The 18,903-nt window shown below is 35.8% G+C and overlaps 1 protein-coding gene across 8 annotated transcripts in view; it reads left to right on the plus strand.

Annotated features, from left to right (window-relative positions):
* The window catches only part of GABRB2 (gamma-aminobutyric acid type A receptor subunit beta2), a 172,187-nt gene that overhangs the window by 83,632 nt on the left and 69,652 nt on the right, over positions 1-18,903 (plus strand). For all 8 annotated transcript variants that reach the window (XM_040573388.1, XM_040573390.1, XM_040573389.1 and 5 more), the window contains one exon: positions 14,310-14,392. In XM_040573388.1, coding sequence (XP_040429322.1) covers positions 14,310-14,392 — 83 coding nt within the window. The remainder of the gene's footprint in view (positions 1-14,309; positions 14,393-18,903) is intronic.

Below are 18,903 nucleotides of genomic sequence, written 5' to 3' on the forward strand. Positions count from 1 at the left end.
TGCTGAGTGTTGGAAGTTCAGAAAAATAGAGCAGATTCGAGCAAGTTAATTACTATCTCAATGTTTGTATCTGTGTAAAATGTGGGTTACGATATAAGCATACTCCATAGAACTTCTGAGAGCCTGCTTCCTTAATGCAGTACTGATGTTCATATGATTAGTCTTCTCATTTGTCAGCTTGGAGGAACATTGGGAAAGATATTTAACCCTAGCAATGAAGTTATTAACTGCTGACATTACTTGCTAAAGTTGTGGTCTGCTGATGAAAATGAGATTTACTACCTATAAGAGATGTTTTGCAGAGTCACTACTTCTAGTTTTAGGTTAAATGAGCATATGTAACACACAACATTAGTGATGAATTCTGGTCAATGTTTGAAATATCTGAAAACAAATTTTTAAGTGAAATACTGAAATGTGACCAAACAAACAAGAAAAAACAGGAGGATATTTCTGGATGTTTCTACCTGTGCAACATTTAATCAGTTACTTGAGAATATGCATTGTGGAATGAAGGAGTTTGAGAAGAGTGCTGTTCTATATAAGCCAATATAGAAAATTCTCACCTGTTCAGGACATGGTAGAGATCATTTTCATGTGCCTTTCCCTATTTCTCACTGGAGAAACCTGCTTGCCCATAGAAGTGTGACTGTTTCATTGTATAGCATTGTCTCCTACTGTGCCTATATTGCAAACAGTGCTGACTTGAAGTCCACATCCATGCTAAGACTTTTCTGTTCAGCTACTATCTTTCCATAAGTACTATGTCTCATGGAGGGAGTGGTATGACCTCTTATTATCCTTGTACACTAAGAAAATTAAAATGTGTTCTGTCCAGGTAGTTGATTCGTACTGTCATCTCCACTGTGCCATCATTTGGTATCATACACCATAATGTGAAAAACAACATTTAAAAAAGATGCTCAGGGGGGGAGTCTTCTGTAAAATACCAGATTTTACATAGGGGAACAAATTTGAACTGAGTTGTGAAATACCTGCTTTATAAATATGAATCTTACAAAGTATTTCTTTTGTTCCTGGAAATTCCCTCCTCTAAAGCCTATCAAAATGGCTTGGTTTGTGAGAAGCCATCTATATCGTGCCATAAGTCTGTGGCTGGATGGCCATTACTCCATGCCTAGGCTCATAAATAAGTAACAATGTGTGCAAGAGGACATGGTCCCCGTCAGACTCACCGCTGTGCCTCTGAGTCTGTGCTGAACCTGCTATGCAAGCGATGCTTTCACCTTGCGGGTTTGTGCCAGTGTTTTCATTCAGCTCAAAGCACCTGTACATTTAATCAAGTAAATGTCATCCTGACATAATGGCCATTGCTATGAATTTAATTTACTGAAAATCAGCAAGTGTTGTCCTATTGCTTATGTATAAGAGACTTTTAAGTAAAGCACAGAAGTTATTTCAGAGATTGTATTGGGGGAGAAAAAAAAGGCTTGTAGAAAAAGACTGTTTTTTAATTTTATTTATTTATTGATCTTCACAATGGTCACTTTAAAAAGAACCCTTAATATATAGAATGGCTCCAGAACAGGTCCAACATGTCTTAGATAAGCATTTCTTTTCCTGTCAAATGTATATTTGGTGTACTCAGGTATGACTGATATTTTTGAGCTGACTCTTCATCTACCTAAAATGTGAGCTAGTCATAACTTTTCTTTGGAAAAAAGAAGGTCTCAGGAATATCCTGTCAAGTTACAAGTGTGATACTTTAAAAGCAATGGTGAGCATGTCATCTAAATTATAAAAGTACACAATATGGAAGAAATCTTTCATATATATAATGTATTGATTCAACTTCCTCTGCTGCATGGTAAAATGCAAATCTGGTTATGCAAAATGTTAAGTGATGCTTGTCGTCTGCAGAAATACATGGAAATCAGAAATGTGAATAAACTCTGAGAATCAGTTGAACTCTTCTGATACTCTTTGAGAGTCATTTGTTGTATGATAACAGCACTGCGTACAGAATAATCTGTCTGTTTGGCCAATCACAGTCATGTATCTTCCAAATCTAATAACCTCGATCGCAAATGCCAATAACCAATTGTAGAAAACCATGGATCTTAAAATTTAAAATGAAAAAAAAAAAAACAACAACAACAAAACACACATTAAAGTGGAAAAAGAGAGAAGGGACCTTGTTAAAATTACTGGAGTTTGTCTTAAATGAACACATTTTATTTATTAAAAGCCACATGCAGCAAAATATTGATGGCTTTTTTTTTTTAGGAGTAAACTTTTTTGTAAACTTTTTTTTTTTCCAGTGTATGGATTTGTGTTTTGGCCCCGGAGATCTAATTACTGAGAAATTTCAAAGGTATTAGTTTAGAAACAGGAGAGGACCATTTGAATATTCAATGCATACAAAAGTGGTCTATATGCAGCATTGCTTTTTATATTTCTGATGTTTTGTGTTTTCTATAGCTTATGAGGTTTTCAGTTCTTGTTGACAGTATGATGCTGCTAGTATGTCAGAAGGTTTTTTTTTTTTTTTTTGTCACTTCCATTTCAAATTACGTTAATGTTCCTCTGAAATGAAGATAAGGAAGAAATTCAGAAAGACATTCTTCGCTGTAAGGGTAGTGAACCACTGGAATAAGTTGCTCAGAGAAGCTGTGGATGCCCCATCCCTGAAGATGTTCAAGGCCAGGCTGGATGGGGCCTTGGCCAACCTGATCTAGTGGGTGGTGTCACTCCCTATGGCGGGGGGGGGTGAGGGGAGGAGGTGGAACTGGGTGATCTTTATGGTCCCTTCCAACCCAAGCTGTTCTATGATTCTATGATAAGAAACATGAGGGTCATAACTGAACGCCTTAATTTTGGCACAGAAGTGCGTGTAGCCCTTGGGAAACTGAATTTCAGTAGGATAGCTGGAGTTAACTTAGGTGCCTGTTAATTACAGTCAGTAGGTTTGACTCATTGTTAAAGAAAAAAACTGCATGCTATCCTCATACGTCGATAAACCCCTAACTAAGGTTGAATTTCTCTGAAGTGTAGATACAGTTCTGAAAATGCTAAAGGAGAGCACGGGTTCCCATTTTCAAAGTAATATTGCTGCAAACAAAAATTAAAAGGTAGCAGTAAGTACTATGACTAAATACTAAAGCAGGCAGAAAATGACTGAATTCTTCGACAGCTGGAAAGTTGTAAATGCATTTGGTGTTTAAAACAAACCAGATACAAGACAGAGGATTGAAGCTATGAGCCTAACATAATACAAGAGAAAAGCGCTGAGTCCAGGCACAACATCTAAAATGTGATAGAAGGTAGTTTTATTACTGATTTATTTTTTATAAAGGTTTAATGGCTTAGGTATTGTGTCAGTAGATCTATCTGTCAGGAGAAAAAAAAAAAGAAATAGTTGTAAAACAAGCTTTCTCCACAGATGCCTATGTGCAGATCAGGTTGAGTAGGAAAAAGAATAATGTTTAGGATGAAATGTGCAGAATTAACTGTTCATATTTTGTTCCAGTCAGACCTACCTTAAAGCACTTATATGAATAAGAAGGATGTTCTTTCCATTGTAGCATTTTATATATAAAACCATACGTATTTATGTATTTATTTTTCCCCTCTGTAGTAGTCTTACCTAAAGTCATGTGGTGCTAATCTGTCGTTTGGTATCTGTATGCTATGAATGAGGCCTAAAACTATCCCCTAAATTTTTGTTGTCCTTAAGTGTTCACATGGAATAATTGTTCAGATGTGGTTTGTAGGCACAATGCAAACAGGTGATTTATTACAGGCAGGTTAAACTGCACTAGATCTGGCTGTTAATTGGGGTGGGGAAGCTTCACTGATGCTTGGTGAATGTACAGGGCTCAGGTGAAGGGCGAAGTTTTGTAGCTTTGTCTCACTGGGGGTTCGTTCTTCATGCCTATGCATAGGATGCTTTACAAAATATCTCAGTGATTTGTGGATACTGCTTTTTTGGCTAACCATGGTTTGTAATAAACAATAAATTGTTGCTAATCTTAAGAATTTTGGGAGTCATTTTAAGTGAACAATTTTCCTAATGCTAGGTTAAAGGTTGGATTAGATGATCTTAGAGGTCTCTTCCAACCTAAATGATTCTGTGATTCTTATTTGCATATCCATAGTTTGTATTCTTATTGTACTTCTTTTGTCAGACGTGGCGTCTCATTTACTCTGTACTTCAAAGTGGTTTTTGTTTGCCACACATAGTATTTCCCGTATTAAAAAAAAAGAAAGAAAGAAAAAAACAACTTCAGTTGTAAACCTGTCTCATCCATAAACCTGTAAATGATTCAATTAGTCATTTATGATATATTCTGTTTGGCATACGTAAATGCCTAGTGAAGTAGCTTGGAAGAATGAATATGGGTGCTAAATCACTAATTGTTAAATAATCCATATATTTAAAATGTTAAATAAAAGTATATTCTACCTAATAAATGACCCAATTTGCTTAATACAACCACGTGTATCTTCTAGGAAACAAAACAAAACAAAACAAAAAAAACACCAAAACAAAACCAAGCGATTCAAATCCAATGAGCAGGATAGTTGTTTGTCCTTCGTTTGATAATACAGCCTCCCACTCACTTACCAGTGCAATATCAGCCTCTTTCTGTAGACCGTGGCAAACATGTGAGGATGATTGGTTCATGACTGGTTCAAAGTTAAAAGCAAGAGAAGTAGTTGGAAGTGAAAATTTTATCATAGGTATATGCTTTGGGTTTGTACTCCTTTTTTTTTTTTTTTTTTTTTGTACAAAATTTGAGTGATTTCAACCCTTTCAGTTGCTGCCTTTTATAGGGAAAAGCTTTCTCTTGTGGGGACTCAAATGATATGTTCAATCTGTTCAGTAATAACTAGTCTATGGACATGACAATAGCCTCAGAAAGAACCATGAGTTCTTTCCCCCAAGCATATGCCTGTAATTTCGCAATGCCCCTTTTAATTCTATTAGACAGTCCAGGTCGCTGTGTGCTACGGCAGCTGTCGCACTCTGTCTCGAAGTAGGCCCGCAGTACTGCTATGCCTACACTCTAAATGCATGTGTGAATGGTTTTTAAAACTGGCTGTGGAAACCAGCCCATGATATGTTTGTCTGCAGTTTTATAATGGGCTGACACCATATCTTTCAAAAATAAATAAATACAATTGGACTGAATTATTTTATTTTTATTGCTCTTCCCAGGTATGTGATAATAACTTTGCTGTAAATATTAAAATATTAAATTGAAATTATTGGGAAACAAAAACAAAAACATAATTTATTGCCAACCTATGAGCTACAGAAATTAGTAACTCAAATGATGCAAAGAAATTAGATAAAAATCATGGAAAAAGCTAATATACCTAGGAATTAAACTGTATGGATCAGTACTAGATTCTAGTTGGGGTGTCATAACATTCATATTTTGGTCGGATTTTGTTTGCTGTGTGAAATCTATACATTGACTTCGATGGTCTAGTGGTGAAGTACAATGTGGAGTTGTTGACAGTAAAGATTTGTGTAAAATTGAGGATAACAAACTAGGTGATTTGTAGTGGTTCTAAATTACTGAAAGCCAATTCTTAGTCTGATTGGTAGGGATTTGATATAGTATTTGGCTGCAAAAAAGAAACATACAACTGCAGGAAGGAGCCCTGGAAAGCAGGAAGAGAATGTAACAAGGGAGGAGAATTGTTATATAATTATGTATTACATTTATTATATATATAATTATATATTATTATTCCAAGGAGTAATTGGCTGCCCAGTGTCATTTGGTTTGGGTTCTGAAAGATGTGTTTTTGAAAATACCAAGTCACAAAGCTTAAAAAAAAAAGAGGAAGGTACTGAGGAAGCAGGTTTCTCATTACAGGTGTAATTTCATGTATTTACTTATATTTAAAACCTGGTATGTGCCCATTGGAGATGCCAATCTTTTAATCAGGTGGGTATATTCAAGCGTGTTTGCAATTAGTATTGCATACATTGACATTATTGATACCAGGTTAAAATCTATAGTGATGATCTCAACTTCACTGAAATATAATCCCTTTACTTTTTAGTTTACCAGGAGCAGTGATATATGTATTCATGAGCCTTGCAAAATCTCTCATGAACTTCACAAATGAAATAAATATTTTGAGACAAAGGGGCATTACATGCTAACTACAAACAATGGTCATTCAGTAAAATTAAAGCTGAAATGATACATTAGTATCGATGTTCTGTATCTAGACAATGGCGATGTTAATATCTGCTAACATCGTAGGCTTATAGTCTGAGGGCAATGCATCAGATGCTTTGAGACTTTAAGATCATCTGTGCTATTTGTTTGTGTTCCTTCTTTATTGACGGTTGGTATTATAGTGATATTTGAAAGGATGTCAGTGGGGTGGAATTATGTCTCTGGATAAGTGTCTCTTACTGTTCCCTAAATACCAGAGCAAAGCTGAAATGTTTATTCAAACAAAGCAAGAGATATTGATCTTATAATAATTGTCAATTACAAGGATATTTGGTTTATTCTACTGAATGATTACACTGGACTTCTTACATTGGACACTTACACTGGATTGCCTTTCTTACTGGTAGTACAAAAATGGACAGTTTCTCATTCCCATTTTTGCTTGTGTTGTGTTAAGCTTAGAGGAAGGTGAGAACAGCAGAGAAATTAAGCTGCACTGGCACGAGGGCCTTTCTGATGTGCTTAGCTGCTGCTTGTGCTTTCAACATTCATCAGAAATAAATAATTTTATTCTGGATTTTGTAAAGCTGTTTGATAGTGGGTGACCTTTCTCAGGTAGAGGAGGAAAGATTGCATTAATAGAGGTAAGGGGCTCCATTCTACGTGAGTACTTCAGGCATGCAGAGCACATTAGAGCTGCAGTAGTTCACTGTAGTGGATCAAATTGGTACTGCTTTGGGGAATGTCAGGTTGTTTATAGAGAGAAAGTAGAAGAGTAAATGAAGACAAGATGATTAAACACTTCATTCCTAACAATGGTGAAGTTCTGTTAGAACAAGGTGAAGAGGAAAGAAATGATATGTTATGTTGTGAGCTGTTGGTTTTTTTCCTCAAATAATAAAGATACATAGTGAATTGCTTAATGAGAAAAAAAAATCATAGAAAGCACTAGTCTAACTGAAATCCTACAATCATGTAGGGAGGCAGTGCCTCTATCCTCAATTCCAGTCTTTTGTAGTCATAATTGATCTAATAAGGATTAACTTGTGTCTGTTACTGTACAGTGTTTTACAGTTTGCTTTAATTCTGACTGCTAACTGTCTCCTTGTGTGCTTGCTTTTTAAGTATCAGTCCCACTTTAGGACAGGGAGGCTTCATTTTACTGTTTTACTTTCGTCTTACAATTTTGTGAGCATTAGAATTTTACAGGTCACTGCTTTGCTCTAAAGGTTCTTGAAGGAAACAATTTTAGGTCTGCGCTAGAGCTGTGTGTTTTTGTTTGACTTTTTTCTCTCCTTTTCGGATCTGAGAGTATTTCTGCTTATGAAGAATTTACTTAAATTTATTATTTCTATTGACATTTCCCTGTGGAAAATGAGTTGTCTTATTCTGACTCACAAAAACCAGAGCAATAGATGCTTTGGGCTCTCATCTTGCTTCTTCTGTAAGAGTTACTAAATAAGCTGCAACCATAAAATTGAATATGCCTTTTCTACTGCAGGTTGTTTTGACTTTCATGTTATTTTTTAACTCACGTAAAAATTCCTTTCTCCAGAATACTGAAAATACCATATTGTCAGATCATCCACTTGGATGTTTCCTTGGATGGGCAAGTAATTGGTAATATTCTTGGTGGTGTTTTGTGAGAAGAAAGAGTTTTGCAGGATTCATTCTATCACAAGTGATAAATTAAGAAGATGGAGAAATTTCAAATGCAGTTTCTTTATGAGATTATCATCCAGAGTACATATTCTTCACCAACAGAGAAAAGTGCAGGAGCTGCAGGTTGTGTAAACACCACCACCATCTGCCTTGAAAGCTGGTTCCACGAGGAGCTGTGCCCGGCCGTTGTTGGAGGTTGGCTGCTGCAGACATTTTGTGGGTAGGAAGCAGGTTATACATTTGTTTCTAAGAAGCACATGATTTAACATTTAGATGTAGATTCCTGGGAAAATAAGACTGTTCTCCCAAATAAAAGCATTGCAGTATAGGATGGTAGTGCTATTGTAGACATAAACAGGTAAGCTGTGGGCAAAGCTCGTGCTATATGAATTAATGTTTCTACATTTTTAGCAGCAGCATTATCTCCAGAATTTGTGCACTGAAAAGTACGTATCCTGTGGAGAAGTTATTTCCTTCCCCCCCCCCCCTAGTTCTTCAATTATTTAATTAAGCGTTATATTTTTATCATCAGGAATAAACAATATTAATGTAGGATGTGTATACAGTTCAACGTACTGACCAGAACTAACTACCAGTTATTTTAGGCACTGAGAATGAACCAAATCCATGTGGCTCCTTAGAGAGCTCTATCTCAGTTCCACAGTTTGAGAGTCTAGATTAAATTTAATATAATTTCAGAATTGTTAAGTAACTATTTTTAGAGAGAATGCAGTAAACTTTATTATTTTCATACCCTCCTGTATATAAAGTGGAATTTCAAGAAAAAAAAAATTATGAAAGGTTGTGAAAAAGGAGTTTCATATGTTCTGAAACATGTGAAATTAAACAATTTTCTCTTAGAACTTTAGGAATTATAAACTTTTTTCCTATTAAAAAGGACACAACTTGTTCAAAGGTGTTTTGTATATGCAACTTATCTGTTGTATGCAGCATGTCTCGGCTGGTAGTAGTGTAAATTTTTAAGAGGAAGAAGCTGAAATTTTGCAATTTTTATTGCAGTGCTGACGTTATCTTAGTGAAATGGACATGTAATCTTTCCAACTGGAATAAGAAACATTTTGCAAAATGTTTGAAAGTAAAACTTTCAGTTTTATATTGTTGGGCATAAAGCAAAAGGGCTATGAACTTTGTATAAGCAGAGGAGATGTACTGGATTTTTCCTCCAAGGTTGTTGTTTTGTGTGCTGTCAGCACAGTTCATATTGCTTCACTGTTCTGTAAATCCTATAGTTTTTTTATGGATCTTCCTTTTGTTTATTTATTATTTCTGTTGAAAGGGAGAAGTGAAGTGAATGCTGAAAGACAAAGATGCATTTCACAGTGATAAAATATTAAAAATCTGAAGTGCTCCTCCTAGCTCTTCTGGCATAGCTGTTTCATTGTGTTATATGGGTGTTAATCTTCTAAAGGAGCATGTAGTATTTCAGAGAGAGGCCTGAATACCTTCGGTCTAAAGCTGAGATTATTGTACCAGAAGATTTTCTGTAGAGTGACGTCTGCTTTTTGCAGGGATTTAAATTATGAGCATGATGTTGTGGCTGAGTTTTGGACTCAGTGGCAGGATAGAAGGCAATGCTTATCTAATTTAAACAACAGTTTAGAGAGCTTTGTGGGGAGAGAGCAGAAAGCTGGGCATTGCTGCATGAAAATTATCATTTGCTGCAACAAAATTATCATTCTTCAGAATCACAATTCTTTTACTATGAAATAGCAGCCAAATTCACCAGTTTTCCATGACTTTTCTGGGCTGACGGGCAGATAGCACAACAGCCAATCCTTCAGCAGAGAAATAGAGAGCTTCTTCCCAAAAAAGAAAGATCGCAGGCTTATATATTTGTTTCTTCTGAAAAATCTTTTATTCTTCTTTAATCAACAGTGTAAACCAACAAAACTTAGAGGTTGAAGTTTCTGCATGTGTTCCAGCTCCTTGATTTTTGTCAGCTGCAAAATTTGATTTGAATCTTGTATTATCCTTAGAAAAGGTTTAAGCATCATATGCTTAACTTATGGTCATGAGTTCTAACTTTAACAAATAACACGTAGTGTTTTGAGAGAGTATCTAAGTATGTGAGGGTTGGACAGGGTAATGACTAAGGAAATGAGGAAAGAAACTAATAAGAAAAACAAGCTAGGCTGAAATACTCATGAAATTTTGAGAAGTGGTATTAGAAGAGAGCATATTACAGGCTCTGTGTGGCTGACTATATCATTGCATTTCAAACAAAGCTATCAACATCAGTAAAACCATTTCTACTTTTTTCACGTTAAACTACACTGAGAGTTCTATGCACAATTTAAAGTGAAAAGATCATAGCAGTCAGTAGCTGAATGTTTGGTTTTAATGATGGACTTGTAGAAATGTCACTGTTTATCCTTTTGAAAGCCAGCTCTTAACCTAAGGTTATATAAGGGAAGCTTACGCTTGATGTGAATAAACAGGAGGAAGAAGAATTCTGTGACCTCTATAATTAGTAATAAATGTTTTTTAATTTAAATATCAATCTGTTGGTAGTTCTAGCAACCGTGACACATGTTTAAATCCAGTATTACTGTTCAGGAGAGTGATATATCTCATTACAGGTTTTTTTTCCCAGATTTCCACGTATTTGAAATTGGGTATGCTGGCTGCTGCTGCTGCTGTTTCCAACTGTCATGCAGCAGGACTGTTTCCAAGAAGCAGAAGTGAACAGTGGGTATAGCTGCAGTGCGTGGTTTCAGTAACGAATTCTGAGAGAGAGATAGTGATTGCCAGTCGGTGGGCACAGAACATTCTGACAAAGTCCCGATAGAAATACAGTCTGTTAAAGAGCATGGCTTCCATGCAAACTCTTTGGATTTGTCTGGAAATTGTTAGTGGAGAGCCAGATTCTGCCTTCAGACACAGAGATCTGAAGCAAAATCTCACATTGCTTTTGACTGGACATTGTATATGTGCATACAATTGAAGAAATAATTGATCTTTGTATTTTCCTGGGCTTCAGGTTTGTCTCTTATTCAATAGGATCGTGATGTGTCAGTGCTGGAGCTAAGAGCATTATATAGTTCTCATACTACCACTCTGCTCTGAGGAACTATCTGAAATTGTCACCTCCTTACTCATCATTTCTGTTCTGTCTGTAATAGGTCAGAGCTGTTTCCTTCCAGGGCAAAGATAAGTTTCTGCTGCGACTTATTCCCTACAGCTTTGCAGAGCTGCAGCAGCTCCAAGAGGGCTTTGGATTCTGCCCGTCTCCAAATATCAGTAGCATTGCTCTCCAGTTTCTAGTGGTGTTCTTTCTTCTGCAGTGATATCAGAACTATTTTAGTTGCTGTTTTGATTTTCAAATTCTACTTGAACTTGTTGGAAGGGCAACATCTATTAGATTTTGAAAAACTGTCCCCTATGTAGCAATGAAAAAAAAGAACCATTAGTAGGACAGTAGTATTATTCAACTACCAGGACAGTATTATTTTCTGCAACACTTAAAATTTGAAAGCATTTTAAAAGTTCCTTATGGCCTGAGAAAGGAGCAGTGCCAGTTTCCAGGTCCTATGAAGCACAGAACCTTCCCAAAGGTTTGGAGACAAGGGCAGATTTTCTGTTTTCTCAGAAGTAATAGGTATTATTTTTGGAATTATTGACAGCAAACTTCACTTTCCCGGCAAGATAATCGGGGTGAAGGTTTCTTTGCACTGGTTTGCATCATTAAGAGTCATGAAATGAAATATTACAAGGTTTCTCTTTCTTTCACAGCAGATAAAAAGATTAGTGTATGAGACAGTTCTGTAATGTGTTTCATTTCACACGGTGTGAGAGCACTGTTATTCTGTTATCATTCTAATGACTAGTGTGTTGAGTCAGTGTTGTTTTTTTAAAAGCTGTCATTTTTTCCATTGTTTGTACTCAAGGTTATGTTATGCAAAAAAAAAAAAAAAAAATATTTTGTGCACTAGTCCTTGCTAGTAAAAATATTTTTAATCCTTTTATGAAAATTGAAATAGCTCTGTTTTGGGGAAGATGCAGAATGCCTGTTTCAAGCATTCCTACCTGCTATAACAAACTGTTATTCCTTCCTCTGTGAAGGTATAGATCATGAGTCTTGAATTTAAGAGCATTTAAAGGTGGCAATTCTTCTGTGCTCTTGCATTAGTAATTTTGTTTAGCTATTCAATGTGAATTGCAAGCCATTAATAATTATTAAAAGGTAGCTTTGTTGCTTAAATAATTTTGAAGATGAGAGAGAACTATTCCTATTTTTCCAAAGGTGAGGAAAATCAGGGTAAAAATATGAGGGAGGCATGAAGAGAGGAAAAGACAGATTTCTTTTTTTATTCCAGTGGATTTGCATTGTGGTTAAGAATGATCAAGTGAGCTGAATTAAATATGTTATTCAAAACTACTGTTTGGGTTTGATTAAAACCCTGCTCTACCAATCATTTTCATTGCTCTGCTTTTGCTTTTGTTAAATGCTGGAAAGAATCCATTCAAGGGAGCCAAAAGATTCTTCTCCCCTGCTTTTGTCCGTTCCAGGAAGATTTCTTTTGAAGTATTTGTGGTGATCCACACTGACGGAAAACAACATATTTTCAAAAGCAATTCTGTGAGTAGCTATGTAGCGATTGAAACAGGAACTTACTGCCAAAAGGTGTTCATTTATTATTGAATTCTCTCAGAACCCAATAGATATGTACGGTTAAAATGTAAAATTAAGGAATCTTGTCTAGATGTACAAGAAAGAGGTAAGACTTCCTCAGTGTTTATAGGAGTAACTTGCTTCCACTTTTGCTCTCCTCCTTTTGTTGAAGAAATTTACAGGGCTTTTTTTTTTTTTCTTCTGTAAACAAGAGCAAAGCATTGTTAGATAGGACTGTAGGGACACTAATGAGAGGGCTGTATTGCTTGAACACTTTTTAATGCCTTGTGGAAAGGACTGTTAAAGTCAATTTTGAATCTATCTGAAGCAGTTATAGTTTTCTGCTTCTAATGAACTGTCATTAGGTATTTAAGGAGAAAGATTGAGGTCCATCAAGTGAAAGAGTTCTCTGTCAGATTGAAGAGTATAAAAGAAGTTTTTGGGCCGTTATCCAACTGTCTAAATATATTCTATAGAAGACCAGTAACCCTCGTACAGGGCAACAATTGGTCACCCAGGATCAGTCATCCCTTGAATCCCAGCTGCTGATCCCATCAGGTGGTATGGTGTCTGCACATGCTATAAACACTTTATCTATCGAGTTGGGTCCCGTTTTGGAGGCACACCTACATCATCTTGGATTTTATGATTTGAGTTAAGTTATTTGCCTAACTTCCAGCTGGGGGGAAAAAAAAAACAAAACAAACAAAAAAAAACTTGTACACTTGGCTGCTGTGCAGTGCTCAAGTTTTTCTACAGGTGTGGAAGCAGATTTTCCAGATGCGGATGGCCAGTCGGCCGTACTTAACAGAAAAGTACAGGGACTAAAGAAAATCCTTGTTTGTCTGAGGATGCTGTATAAATTGCCAGGCTTTAGCAGCTGTGCAGGAGAAGGGCTCTTAGGGATTAGAGAGAGGAGAGAAGAAAGGCTAGAAACCTCTCATCTTATGGACTAAATCCCCACCTGGCCCTACTTACAGTATGTGCAGAATATACCTATTTTGATTGTTGGCAGATTCCAAATTTTAGGTTTGTTTTTTCAGTCTCTACAGATACTGCATATTCACAGGAGAAGGGAGGAAAAAATAAAATAGAATTGATTTTTGTTTACATTCTAGGAAGACTTGCAGGTAAACCATTAATAAAAGGCTGCTGAGCATTTTGCCTTGGTTCAGATTATTATGCTCAGGATTATTCTTCCAGGAGGTCTATCAGCAAAAGAGTCTATTAATAAATACAGATGTTCGTCTGAACACCTAAAAGAAACACTTGACCCGTGTTAAGGTTTCACGTCATCCGGGGGCACAAATCAAATATGGTATAAACATTTTGTGAAAACAGTCCTGAAAATGTTCACTTGCTAATGTGAAGCTAAAATAATATTTCATTTACAAAGAAAGCACTGTTGAAGAGAAGACAGAATTAAATTTCATATGAAAGGATTAGGGTATTAACCCAGGATATGAAGTACACATCTTTCTTTGCTCATCCCTAGCTTTCCTCTGCCACTTTTCATTGAGACTTCCTTTTTGGCTCAAACTGCTCCACTATATAATGAATGAATTAGTGCTATTCTAATTCGTGGTGATTTTTTTTTTTTTTCAGGATAGACTGATTGCTGATGATTAAAGCTTGCGGTACTGTGATAATGGTGAATAAATGGGAAGCTGTCTGCTTGCCCACCAGTGGCATAACCTTGTAGTGGTATTAGTTACAAACAATCAGTATATACAGTATTTTAGTAAAAATAGTCAAGTGTCAGTAAAAATATATTTTGATCTTTCAACCAAGTGCAATCAAAGAAAGATTGGAATGAGACACATTAACAAGCTCTTCTTTTTCCTTCCTAGAATTACAACGACAGCTGCTTGTATGATGGACCTACGCAGATATCCGCTGGATGAGCAGAATTGCACACTGGAGATTGAGAGCTGTAAGTACTTCTGCAAATCCTACTTATTCTGTGGTCAACTGCTTCAGACTTTTTATTTCCGTCTTTCTTTTTTATTGTTTTTAAATGCTACTAACCTAGTTGTGTCTCCGATGACATTTAGATCCTTGTAAGCACATGCAAAAAAAAAAAAAAAAAACTTTCCAGATGGATTAGTAATTTGTGGCACAAGGATTAACAAAAGTTATTCTGTTTTGATGGACAATTTTCAGCTTTAAAAGTCTCATTCAAAGGCGTTGTTGGAGTTCATGTGAGGAGCATGAGGATTATTATCAGTTCTTTATCCCCCTTTACTGATGAACAATGTTGCAGCTTGTTTCCATTTATAAAAGATAGCAAGAGGCTGGAATTGTTTTTGCAATAGGTATTTTGTGGTTTGTTTGTTTTTCTAGACCCTGTCCTGTAGTTAAGCTTTCAATTCATGCAATGCAGTTTATTATATATACTGATTTGATAGCTGGACTGTCTATCAAGTTTTCCATGTCAATAAATCTTGTGTTATGAAATAAAATTTCCAATATCTTTTCAATGAATAATCTTTAGGGTGCTATAAGTATTTGAGGGAAAAAAACTACTCGTGATCACTTATATAAAGACAATATTGTAAATATGCAATACTTGACATTAATGAAGAACAGCACTTCCAAGATACATTTCCTTTTTCAGGAGAATCATAGGTAATAGATGGGGTCTATTATTGAGGTGAATGCAGCAAGCAAAATAAAAAGTAATGTCATTAAGATACAGTATGCAAAAATGTGTGTTTTTAAAATAGCATGTATTTTAAAACATTATGGGATTTCTGCATGAGAAAAGTGATCATAGCTTGTGTTACAGTCTAGTAAGAGCTTGGTACAGCTTATTTCTCCTGTTTTAGAAAGCATTTAAGAATATGCTTTAAATTTGTGTCCAGGTTTCATTCATTTTAGTGTAATTGGAAGATATGACAATCTCTTCCTGAATTGCACTGGTGATACTGCTGTTTGAAATAATTTACATGCCTGAAGTAAGCAAAATAAGTTTTTATCATTAAAGTTCACCCCTTCTCTATGCTTACATGCACAAACAGCAAATGTGATGATGGACTATGCTCTTTTGAGAAAGGATAAAATGGTTGTTGTTATTTCTTCAGTTGATTATAGAATTTCCATTGATTACATTAGATTCAGAATTTCATACCTTCAGCCTCTAGAAGTCAGCCCACTTATACTAGTGATGTGAGAGAATTCTGTACAGACTAACTGTATTCTGGCTTACAGAGATTCTTGACGCTGTTTTTTCTTGCAGTATGAAAAATACAGAATTTGTTACATCATAGAAAGGGTGGGGGGTTAATTTCCCATAGTGGTTAGGACAGGACAGCTCCTCTGTGGATCTCTTAGCTCTGTTGCAGCCCTGCAAAAGTGAAAGAGAATTTTAAAATAGGATACTGCATGTAGCTAGTGTGTCTTTGACTGCAGTAAAAAGGGTCATTAAAGAATGAGGATAGAAGTAGTACTTGAATGAGGCTTTGAAAAACTTTATTGCTGCTTTAGAAAATTATTACTCTTTACCATGTCACTCTGTCCAGGTAAAAACCTGAGTCTGTCTAATCTTTATAAATTGCTTCAGACAAAATGCTAGTAGGCAGTTAGGTAGAATAAATAAGAATGAAAGTGACTTTGAGTCATTTTGTGCAGGTACTCAAGTCAAAATCACTTCTTTAAACTATTTCCATGCTGAAAGTATCATAGTTTCTTGGTCTGCTGGTTCTGTTGCATACCTGTTTCACTACTGCTTTCTTATGATGTTTACAAACACTCTAAATTCTATCGTAAGTGTTTTCATGGCCAAGAAGGCATAAAATTATACTCATTGCTTATGTCAACAGTCTTTTTTCTCCCCCCCCCCCCCTTTTTTTTCAAGCTTAATGTCTTCCCCACCCCTGCTGTGACCCTCACAATGTATTTAAAGAAGGTGGTCTTAATTTCTCATAGTCTTCATTTCATGAAACTTGAATGTGCTGGTCCCTTTTACCTTTCTCATGCAAGTGCATTCTGTGATTCTATGTTAAGAGAAATGCAGAACTAGCTAATACTAGTTTCTACAGCTGCTATAGTTTATCATCCTTCTTTATGAATAAATCCATACCACAAACTGTATCCCAGATGAAATCTCTATTGAATTTACCCTGCCCTTTTTCCCAAGAGTGACCTTTGCCTCTTTTCACAACTGCATAGCTTCCATAGGCGGTAGCCATTCCTGGAACATTACAGTAAGATTTTGCCTTCACTCATCTTCCAGCAGTGGGATCTAGCTCTTGATAGAAATATTTTTGCATAGTTCAAATAACACATGACTTAACGTTTCATAACACTGTTCACATAAATCAGTGTTTTTAATTTTGCCACAGTCCTCAAGGTTATCAAGTTCTTGGTATTTTAGTTCTGATCATCCTTTGTCTGACCAGCACCTGCATATTTTGTTTCATTAAGAATATCCTTCACACACAAACACTAAAGAATATTAATGGTAACAAAGAAGAGCTTTGCTTATGATCATTCTCTATACTGAGCACTATCTATTCTTTCAATGCAGTACAATTTCCTACATATTATTTATCAGTCTTTACTAATTGTCTGTTCTCAGATAGTCCCGTATTAAATGCTTTCATAAATTCCAGGTCAGTTGTACTTTGCATAGAAAAGTAGTTATCAGCTAGCCAGAACCTTTATGAGTTATGTCATGATAGATTTTATCCAATTTCCATGCACATTGATGTCTTTAATGTTCTTCCATTCTTTCACTGCTTTTGTCTTCCTTTAACCCTTCTTCTGTTATTGATGCCAGTCGACTTTTTTCATGTTATATGCCTGGATTATGTTTTATCACACAACATTGTGTTTACTGAATTTTGGGTGCAGTGTCAAATTTTTGTAAATCTAGATTTACATAAACCTAGATGAATCTACAAATTAGAAATTATGGCAGAAAAGGGTTTTATGGTAAAGCTAAAACATAAATGGGGGAGGCTGTATCATTTGTTAGATACAAGAGGCAGTATTTTACCCATTTCAGTTTAAATTAGTAGTAACAAGATTAGATACTGAAGGCATAAGAGAGGACTATTCCTCACTGGTTCGAAGAGCCTTAGTTTTGAGAACTGAAATCTAATTTTTTTTAACATAAAGGCAGTTTACATCTCTGATCATTTTATTTTGCTTTGCTCACACTTAAAAGGGGGCAGAAACATGCTGAATCTTTAGTTTTCCTAGTATGTTTTTAAACCTGTACAACGTCTTTCACATCAGGGTGTAATGTAGCTACTCTTCCCTTTCTTTTATCTCCCAAGACACTGGATTGTGGGGCTATAAAACCAGAAATCACTTTTATTGTGCATTCATTTCTTAGATACCCAGCTTGCAGGCAACAGAGTGTTTTTTTTCCTTGTTACTTGAATTTTGACTTGAGTCAGTAAAACGCCTTTCCTTTCTGCTCTGTACAACTGCCACTGAAGTATGAATGATTGTTTCTGATGATGCTCTAGAATACTTTTGTTTCTCTGCTGTCTCCTGCCTTTCTGGAGTTGTAACTGTTGAAAGAATTCCTTAGCTAATCTGCCTAAAGAATAGAGGAAGCTAAAAGGCAAAAAAAGTACGAGGGAGTTTGCAGAATACTGGTTTGTATTGATATAAATAAGATATATTGTAACTCCTCTAGCATTACAGAGAGGAATTATTGTGATTTGAATATTTTCCAATGTAAATATTCAATATTCATCTAGTACATTTGGACCTTTGTTAGTTTTAATTACACAGTGACACACAAAGACATTAAAATTCATGTCAACTCTATTTTTTTGATAACGTGTTTGGCGTAGCTATATGTGTTATATTGAGGTGTAATTCAGAAAATGCTTGCTTTGTGACAATGATATTTTTAAAATTTCTTTGTTGCTCTTGAATAAACAAAAACACACTGAGTCTCACCTTTAGAAGCATAGTCTCAGAAAAGTTTTCCATAGTCTATTAAAGATATGGCAATTAAAAAAAAGAGTATGAAAGCCCTACTGTCTGAAGCCACAGCAAACAGGCAGTTTGACCCTCAAACTTACTGACCAGGAAAAGGGGCAGTGCTAGAAAGCATATACAGGAGGGGAGAAGGCAGTGTTTTGGTGACAAATGAAGAATGATTGTTTTGGGACCTTTCTTTTATTTAACAGCTAGGGGCATTTGGACCAGGAATCAGTTACAGATTAAATTATTTTATCTGTATAATGGCAAAAAGGCAACAGTAGCACGCTAAATAAGACCAGTTAAAAACTTCCATTGCATAAGAATCTAGAAAAAGGCAGAAAGAACAGAGGCAAAAGAATATCATGCCTCACAGTGACTGTGTATCAAACACTTTCTAATCAGATCCTCTGAAAGCTCATCACCAAGAGAAACAGAAGTCATTTTTGTGTGTTGAAGGTCAATTTACAAGCACATTTAAGGCTTTAGAAAGAAATAAAA

The sequence above is a fragment of the Cygnus olor genome, chromosome 14, assembly GCF_009769625.2.
Source record: "Cygnus olor isolate bCygOlo1 chromosome 14, bCygOlo1.pri.v2, whole genome shotgun sequence".
Lineage (NCBI taxonomy): Eukaryota > Metazoa > Chordata > Aves > Anseriformes > Anatidae > Cygnus > Cygnus olor.